At 43.0% G+C, this 9,686-nt stretch overlaps 1 protein-coding gene across 1 annotated transcript in view; it reads left to right on the top strand.

Moving 5' to 3' along the window:
* The window catches only part of irx4a (iroquois homeobox 4a), a 6,614-nt gene extending 1,350 nt beyond the window's left edge, over nucleotides 1-5,264 (top strand). Inside the window, exons 2-5 of the mRNA XM_071470549.1 lie at nucleotides 7-258; nucleotides 1,207-1,313; nucleotides 2,949-3,259; nucleotides 4,224-5,264. Of these exons, the coding sequence (XP_071326650.1) occupies nucleotides 7-258; nucleotides 1,207-1,313; nucleotides 2,949-3,259; nucleotides 4,224-4,945 (1,392 nt within the window). The 3' untranslated portion in view covers nucleotides 4,946-5,264. The remainder of the gene's footprint in view (nucleotides 1-6; nucleotides 259-1,206; nucleotides 1,314-2,948; nucleotides 3,260-4,223) is intronic.
* Nucleotides 5,265-9,686: the final 4,422 nt, after the last annotated feature.

Here is a 9,686-nt window from a genome sequence, read left to right as displayed (position 1 = left end):
ACCTAGTTTCTGATGACAACCAACTCTCTGACCACTTGCTGTGAGTCCACCGGCAGATCCATAGCCGACTCCGGAGTAGCGGCGTCCGGGCAGACACCAGTCTACTGCCCCGTGTACGAGAGCCGGCTGCTGGCGACCGCGAGGCATGAGCTCAGCTCCGCCGCCGCGCTGGGCGTGTACGGGAGCCCTTACACCGGCGGTCAAAGCTATGGGAATTACGTTACATATGGCACCGACGCCTCGGCTTTCTACTCGCTGGTAAGTCCTTCATCTGATCCCTCTTGGCATTGATTAATGGAGCCGCAGGGTGCAGAGGCTTGAGCCAGACACACCTCTCCTCTTTTTTACGCACTACACCGCGAAACAGCAGCTTTAACTTTAATGTGATTTATCCTCATGTCATCATTCAATCCAACTTATCTTTAATAAATGAAAAATACTCCTCAGTATTGCAGGGTACAGGCTATCTTCCTTCAGGTGTAGATTTGTCTTGAGACAAGTCATTTTTTGGCAGAAGAAACATTCAGTAAATGCACTGTTATTAAGAGGAACTGCTTTGCATTGATGACAAGCTTCATTTTACAAGGAGACAAACTTTGAAGACTAAATATTTGTTAAACCATCAAAGATCTATTAAACATGAATTCTCAAACAGACTCCAACAGGATTACATGGGCCTAAGAAGTCAAAGCATCCTGTTTGTCTCAGCTGTTTATTGTGTTGAAATTCTTAGAGGGCTGACAAAAAAAAATATCATAAGGGCAATTAGAATAGAGTTGTGCTCCATCAGTTAAAGCAGTTTATACTTTGCAGGACACCCTCCTACAAATGTGTTTGTCCAGAGCCCTGTACTGAACAAGCTTCGAAAACTACATGGTTCTTTACTTTTTTGTTTCATTTTTAACGTACTTTATTCTGAAAGTCTTAAAAAGTTCTGTCACGCCAGTTACTGTGTAAAGCATATGCATCTGAATCTGAATCTGAATAAAACACAGCTCACTGACAGTTTATCATCGGTGTGGTTTTCTATGTTTGATTTGGCACATGATTATTATTATTACCAGTCATTACTCACCAATAGCCCTAATGAATTACACGAGCACAGATCTGCTTTACTGATCATTTTTCAGCTTCAACTTAATAAGTCAAAATTGATGTCCACTTTGTGTCACTCTTTAAAACACTTGTCTCCGTATATGATTGCAGGGGACATTTGATGCTAAAGATGCCACAGCTTCTGCGCATGCGGGAATAACCCAGGCAACAGCCTACTACCCTTATGATCCTACCTTGGGACAGTACCAGTACGACAGGTACGTTGTTTCTATGACAGTCGGACTTCTGTCGATTTTTCTAATGAAACATCATTATCTTCTGTCCATTTTTTTTTTTCTTTTTTTTTTTTTTTTTTTGTGACAAAAACAGGATGTGAGTAAAAAGGTAACTCTCATAGTACTGTCGAGGTATAGTGTGAGGTTTCCAGCATTAAATCAATCATCCCCGAGAGGTCAACGCCATTCTCATCACGTCTAGCAGCACTGGGTGATCCCCTCCATCTCATGACATATTTCGCTTCTGATGGTGTGAATTGCTTCACAAGACCTCTGCCCCCTTTCAGCCAAACACAAGGCCTCCCCAGTGTTGAAGAGCATGCCTGCCACATCGAAAAGGTCGTCTCAATAATCAGATGACATCCAAATTAAGTCTGCGATACGGTGAAAGTGTAGGGCATGGCTGATAACAATAACTGATCATGTTAATTAAATGTTGCTCTTTGAGTAGAAGCAGCAGCTTCAGAGAAGCCAGCAGCAGCAGAACTGTAAAGGAAAAGCACAGGAAGCATCCCTGCTTTGAACGTGTCCTGTTAGCCTTAGCTAAATGAGAATTCACCAGAAAACAAAGAGCATTTTTACCAGTCAGTTTAAATTCAGTATAAAGTGCAAAACGTGTCAGCAGACATCTCAAGAAGTGCACATACAGTACAAGGCCTAAGTCTAAAGCAGAACATAATCAGTAGCATTCAGATAAACAAGCAGGCCTACAGCAGCACTACTCTGCCTGCGCCCGTCTTTTACCTGAGGGCTCATCATTACACTCAATAAAGCAATTTTACAGTCTATTTTATCTGTGAGGGAACAACACGGGGTAAGGAAAAGGTACAACGCTTCTCTCCTTTTGATTCCCTTAGCAGTGCTTGACCTGCACTAAGCTATACGGAGCAATAAAGGCCTCATAAAAGCCTCCCCTGAGAGGACTTTTACAGCTCACTGCTGACTGAAAATCAACACTGTGCATTTTAAATGTAGGTCTGTGGGTAATATTTGTGCGAGGGGAGAGGGCAGGGAAGGAGACGTGCTGCGCTACAGGAATGGTTTTAACAGGTAATACATTGAAAAAGACTGGAAAATGAGAGATGGAGTCCAAATACACTTGGCATTTTTATTTTATAGGCAGAAATATTTTGCACAAGTGTATTGGTAGCATACACCATCGTTGTTGGATTGTTGGAGGGTTTCATTGAAGATATGCAGAAAAGTCAGTCCTGCTTTCCATGCAGTGACTCTTACACAGCTCTGTATACTGCACATGATCCAATGCTGATGTACAATTATATCAAACAATGTGCTGACAATACTAATACAGTTTCCAAAGAAATAGGTAATATATATTGTATGGTGTGTTTAGATACAGTTGGTTTTCTCTTCTAAATTGTGTCTCCTACAATTACGCCTACTTTGAATTTACAGATCTTGGTAGCGGCTTGGTTTATGTGTGAGACTTTCAAGCTTATAAAGCATGAGATGCGTCATTTCAAGAAGATCCCAAGAAGCAGTGGTTGTCAGGATAAAAACTTGTCAGGGCAACAGACAGAAACTGCCATGCAACAAGCATCACGTATCGTATTTACCCACTCATCCCCGTTTTGCTTCCGTTCTTCTTGTTAACAGATATGGTTCCATGGATGGGGGAACCAGGCGGAAGAACGCCACGCGTGAGACGACCAGCACGCTGAAGGCCTGGCTGCAGGAGCACAGGAAGAACCCGTACCCAACTAAAGGCGAGAAGATCATGCTGGCCATCATCACCAAGATGACCCTGACACAGGTCTCCACCTGGTTCGCCAACGCCAGGAGAAGGCTCAAGAAAGAGAACAAGATGACATGGCCGCCCAGAAACAAGGGCTCAGAGGAGAAGCGATATGACGAGGATGAGGATGGGTCTCAGGAGGAGCAGATAAAGAGCGAGAACAATGAGGATGGTCAGTGTCAAAACGCCTTGTTGCTCCGCAGAAATAAAGTAAAACAGAAAAGCTTTGTGCTGAATTGTTTGCTCATGTAGCACAGGTGTCTTTACTCTCAAAAGCGTCTTCTTTTACAAATTCATTGTTATGTTGCCACAGTGATAAGTATCAGTAAGTTGCACTCTTTCATTTTTGACTATAGATTAAATCCACTCTGATGATGACGATTGCAATGATAAATAAATGAAACAGTAAAAACGACGAGGGGGAAATAATCACAATCAAACAGCCACATCTCCACAGCTGTATTTTTATTTGTTTATAGCCATGGAACTCTATAGATGTTGTTACCATGATGCCAGTTATTTATTTGATTATTTATATATTCTGAATAGGACAGGTGTAATGTTTTGATTCTCTAAATCTCTATTTTATTTTCCTTTTTGTAGCCTATACAACTATAACAAGAATAGGCTCTTCGTGTGTGTGAGACACTGCTGCTAATGTGAACCAGTTGATTAGAAACAAATGACAGTGAGGCCTTGGAATTTGTTTGAGTTAAGTTTTAGTTTCTATAATCTGCACTGTGTTAAAAAACACTTTATATTAATCACATTTTAATTCCATAGGACCCAACAACATAGTAAACTTATGGAGCAGTGATGAGGTTGACTTTTACCAACTTCTTCAGCTGACATGTTATGTACGATCATTTTTAGCCAATAAACTGAAGTGCAGTAGATTATATATGATGTAATTGGTTCATGATAAAAACCTATAGCTTTGAATAATCAATCCTGCACGAAGTTGTACGTATCAGGCTATAACATCGTTTTAATTGATGTCATTTTACATGTGGGTCTGTGATTGCAAAGCCAGTGTTTTGATTCCACAGTGTCTGTCCTCGGTGCCTTTATCGGATCTGATGCCACATGTTTCACTGACACGTCTGCCCTCTCCTCTCTGTTCTCTGTTCTCCCAGAGACCAGAAGCCGGCCTGATAAGGACCTCCAGCTGAGCGACCTGGACGATTTCGACACGCTGGAGTCTGAGAGCTCTGAGTGTGAGCTGAAGCACCGATACCACATGAACACACACATGTCAACGACAGCCGACTGCCCCGCCGAGCACCTCATCAAGGACTCGTCTCTGAAAATCTCCATCCCCGTTTCTCTGGGAGGGGAGCAGGACTTGAGTAAAAGTTGTCTCAAAACGAACCCAGAGGACTTCCAGCCGGACAGCAGGCAGCAGGCGAAGGTGTGTTATAATCAGCAGCAGCAGCAGCAGCAGCAACAGCAACAGCAGATATTAGACGGCAAACCTCGGATCTGGTCTTTGGCCCAGACCGCGACATCCCTGAACCAGACTGAGTATCCATCCTGTATGCTGAGGTGCCAGCCGCCGCCCTCCTCCCTCACCCCGTCCCCCGCCGCTACCTCACCCGTGACCGGCCTGGACAACAGGCAGGACTCGCCGGTCACCACCCTGAGAAACTGGGTGGACGGGGTTTTCCACGACCCTTTGTTCAGGCACAGCACTTTGAGCCAGGCTCTGACCAACACCACCGTCTCTTGGACCACGAACACCAAAGGCGCCATGCTGGAGGCTGAGAGGGGCGCGGCGGTCTTGCAGCAGCATCAAGACTCCTCCAAAGACAGTGCCATGAGTTTCCCCAAAACTATCAACAAACTTTTCTGCTCCTAACGAAACCAAATGACGCTTTTATTGCAAAGAGAGAAAGACTTTTTGTGACTGAGAGTCGGATGGAAAAAAGCCTGTTAACGTCTCCATGTTCCCCTCCTTATGTTTCATTCCTTTCTTTTTTTTTTTTGTTGTTTGTTTTTTTTTTGTTTGTTTTTGTTTTTTAAGAGATGGTAGCTACAGTATATCCTGTTACATTGGCGTCACACAAGTGAAATCTCCGGATCCGTTTGGCTTATTTGACTCAACGCACGCACAAAACTTATCGAAATGTATAAAAAGTTTACATCTTGGGGGAAAAAAAAAAAAAAAAAAAAAAAAATAGGCCTAAGGTTTACATGATTTTTATTTTTCTTTACTATGCGCATGCAAATGTAATTGAATATTATTTAGGTCTCAGCAGCTGAGTATCACTATTAAAATGATAACTGAAAAAAAAAAAAAAAGAAAAAAAAAAGTCTCACAAATGCACAGCTCTCGTAGGAAGTGGATGAGAGCGTTTCAACTTTGTTCACTGAAAATAAAAGCAGTCGGTTTCTGAGGAGAAGCTTGTGATGTTGCTGTCCATGGTGCTGGAATTAGAGCGCAGGCCGGCTGGGACACATGAGGCCCTCAGCACGGCTGAGCGCAGAGGACCTTTCAAAGCGCAATCTGCGGTTAAATAAAGCAGCTTGATCAGCCCCGATTCATATTTAACTCGCTCCAACAGGAGCAATCTAACATCTCCGACCCTCTTATTTATTTATTTCTCTCAGAAAACATCCGCTCTCATTTAGTGACAGCGAGAAAACGAGGCAGCTCAACCCTCAAGACAGAGCGATATCAGTATCTAAGATCTGCCTCATTAATTCCCTCTAAACAGGCTGTAATTGGGATGTTCGCAGTCATATTTCATGTCAGCCTATTGATTTCCCGGCCCTCTGCTCTCTGATAATATTATCGAAACATCTCAGCACCTTCCATGATGCAGCTGTCAGAAAGGGTAAGTTATTCGCCATACGTCCATTAATGGGTTCAAAGCGGAGAGCCAGCCAAATCATGTGAAGGGAGGACTTTTCGTTTTGACACTAACCCCTCAATTTCCTATGGCTGGAGACGCGGAGGGCCCTGCTCAGTAAAAAAAAAAAAAAAAAAAAAAAAAAAAAAAAAAAAAAAGAAAGAAAGAAAGAAAGAAAAACATCCTGGATGCTGAGTCCTCCTGTGAAAAGTGAAGGGGCTTTGCGGGGAGAGGCACTCACGTCGTCTAAAAGTGAAAAGGGCAAAGGAACTCGAATTAGTTGTTGTAGATAAAAGGGCAAAACGAAAGGAGTCAAGGGTACTTGACAGTAATGGCGAAAGTGGAGCTCCCCGGGGACTCTGGCTGTCCTGTGAGGGAGGTAGGGGTGTGTGTGGTTGGGGGGGGGGGGGGGCTTCAGTGATGAATTTTAATGGGAAAAGCACAAACGATTGAGACCCCCCCCCCCCTCCCCTCCCTCGCTCCTGGAAGAAAGTGCTATGGTGGACAAAAGGGATTTTCTATATGTCGGAGTCAGGATGTATGTTTTTATTTGCTCTCTCGCCTGCAGCATTTCCAAAGTTGACATGACGGAAAAATAAAGTGGGGGTGTGGGGTGAAGACACACATGTCTCAGAATAGATAGGTGACAGCGGTGTGAAGGGTTAATAGGTGTTTCGGGCTCACATTTTGCTCCATGTGGGACCTGTTTATTAGCCTATACATGCAAATTCGTGTCTTTCATATTTATGGGTTTTTTTTTTTTTTTCATACCTACTACAAAGAAAAATTAGGCCCGAGTTTAAGTCCCCGCAGATAGAGACAGAAAAGCCTCGGCATTTAATTAATTTAGCAAGAAGACTGATTTTATTAGACCTCTGAACCAAGTGGCTTTTTTATTTGAGAGAAGGAGTAAGACACGGGAGAGAGAGAGAGAGAGAGAGAGAGAGAGGGGGGGGGGGGGGGGAGTTAGACCGGCTATAACTAAATCATTCAGCCGTGGCAAATACGAACACACAGAGGGAGCGAGATGGTAAATTAACAGGAGCTTTTTACATAGAGACCAAATAAAACTGTAATCAGCGACGCGTTACTTTTCATTAAGCGGGTTTGACAGCAGCACATTCAGCCACTCCGACACACGGAGCCAGGTCCGGGCTGAAATAAACCGCTCTCAAAGCGGGAGTCATAAGATAATTCCTTAAGCTCCATTAACAACTCTTAGCCGCAGGAAATGGGCTCCCCCTGAAAACATCTCCAAATCTAAAAGCTTTATCGACCTGGCAAACCTCAGCTGATGGCTTCTTTTTTTTTTTTTTCCAACCCCCCCCCCCCCCCCCCTCCTCCTCCTCCTACTACTTCTCTCCCTCTCTTTGTCACTCTCACTCTCTCACCCCCCCCCCTCCCTTTTCCTTTTTTTTTTTTTTTTTCAACTTAAGGGACAGAAACGTCCAACAGAGGTAATAGACTTTGACACAACACATTGAATGGGGAATGAGAAAAGGGAGAAGAAAGGGCAATCTTAAACGCCTTTTAAACGTTACCAATTAGAGGTTTAAAACTTGAATAAGACGTAGGCCTTTGGCATATGCTTGACTGATGGGACATTTAGCTGAATACCTTCCACACTTGGTAAAAGTAAGTGAGCACAGTATGTCGTCCCCCTGTGAGGCAGCTGAGCTGAGGGATTAATACAAAGCCTTATCTCACGTTCTCCACCAGTCTTGTGCAACATGATTGTCTCCAGATAAGCCCCCCCCCCCCCCACAATGCTATAAATGATATCCTAAAAGTTAGTTCCTTAAACAAGCATCCTGTCGCACACACAGACACACACCTGCTGTGTTTATGGAGGGGAGAAGGCCTACAGAAGCTGACGGAAGAATCAGCAGCGCGGCGCTTCCCCAGAGAGAGAGACAGAGAGAGAGAGAGTCTGGGTCAGGTTAATACCACTGTGACCCTGAGCCATAAATATATTTACACATCATTACACATCAACATACACACGCACACAAACACAACCCCACTCACACACATTGCCACACACACACATCAGGCTTAATTGAATATTTAATCTATTCATTGACTAACATTAATATGGTGAGAATAGCAGTAATGTGAAGCTTAAATGAAAACATGAAGCATAGCACACACACACACACACACACACACAAACAGTGTTATTTCAGTAATCAATGCAATGGCCTTTCATTCCAATTAAAATGAAGCACATTATTATTAGAAAAATATGTATTCACAGCTTCAATAAACAGAACAGCCTGTAGCTGTGTAATCATATCATTTCAAAAACATTTTTTTTTTCTGAAGATTGAATTGAATCTAAATGTCAGCTGACATGAGCCTGATCTTAGCAAATGAAATACATTGGTCATATGAAGAATAATACACCAAGCAGCTCAGCAGAGGAGTTTGTAGAGTCGAGTGAAGTAGAGAAGACCAAAGTAGAGGAGAACATACACAAAAAGATTCACATTTTGGACTTTTGGATCCACTAGCTCACAGTTTTGTGGCGAGTCTAAATCTACATCTAAATCTGGGAGCTGTTTCTTTCTCATCAGGATGGGATGTAGAATATCAACCTTTAAGATCTAAAGTGCCTCCTCTTATTCTTCTGTCACTGCTTGGTGATCTGGCCTGTGTGTGTGTGTGTGTGTGTGATCATGTGTGTATTTGTGAGTGTGCTCAGAGCCCTGCTGCCAAAAGGACATGTCCAGGATGTGCCTTTAGGCCCCAGTGGCTGGCCTCTATCAGCCCCTTGCTGCCACCACCTCCCTGCAGTCATTCCACAGGTCAAGAGGTTTTAGCCTGAGGGGCATCGCTTTTCACCATTTCAGTCGTCTCAGTCTGACTCACTGAACGCTGAGTGTAGTTCCCAAAGTCACAATCCCTGATAATATAGATTAAAAAATGCTATCTGTATAAAATAGTTATTGTTATATGATGTACTTCTACATTTTCTTGGATAAAAATAATGGCTTGTAAAAATATTAATAAAAATGGCCAATTACATTTTGTCTCTTCTTGTCGAAAGGGTTCTGTACTGTCTCTTCTCAACTAATAGAACATAAGATATATCACAATAATACTTGTATGGAGTGATTTCCAAAATTAGAGTCAGGCTTGTTTGGTTGCCATACTATGCTCACTGATGACGTCCCCAAAAAATGTCCAGGATTGTTTTCTCACACCCACTTCAGGAAAGAGGATAGGTCAAGAGGCGCTCATCATGGGTCATCACAACACACTTCAACTCTGTCAGACAACTTCGACCCAGTCAAGCTCACCACCAGATAACCGAGATTCTGTAAGCAGGCATCTAAGTTGTTCTCTGTCCGTTTGTTATTGTGCTTTTTATTTATAGCCTGGTATAATAGCAGCTTGATTCAGTTCAGTGGAGGAAACAAAGAGCCAATATTGCTTTGTTAAACACGTTGTTAAATGCTTGTTTCATTGTGTGTAGCTACTGTCACAACAGGGGGATTTGATGAACATGCACACTTGTTATTTCCAGTGGGCATCTTGGGTAAAACACCTAGTAAGAGGCAATCAGCATTCAAAATCATATTCATCTGTGCTTTGGCAATGAGCTGTTGCCATAAGGGTGAAGCAGTGATGCTGATTCAAAGCTTGTTGCCCTGAGAGTTACTTGTAGATCAGATGTAAATCTACTACAGCAATTCCACAACATCTTGTAATCATAATGCAGTCACAGTAAGGAGCAGCATCTGT

This window comes from Trachinotus anak, unplaced genomic scaffold (genome assembly GCF_046630095.1).
Source record: "Trachinotus anak isolate AG129_WGS33_773 ecotype Australia unplaced genomic scaffold, CSIRO_AGI_Tana_v1 ptg000032l, whole genome shotgun sequence".
Taxonomy (NCBI): Eukaryota; Metazoa; Chordata; class Actinopteri; order Carangiformes; family Carangidae; genus Trachinotus; species Trachinotus anak.
The sequence above is the reverse complement of the archived record's forward strand: the minus strand, read 5'-3'. Positions and strand labels throughout refer to the sequence as shown.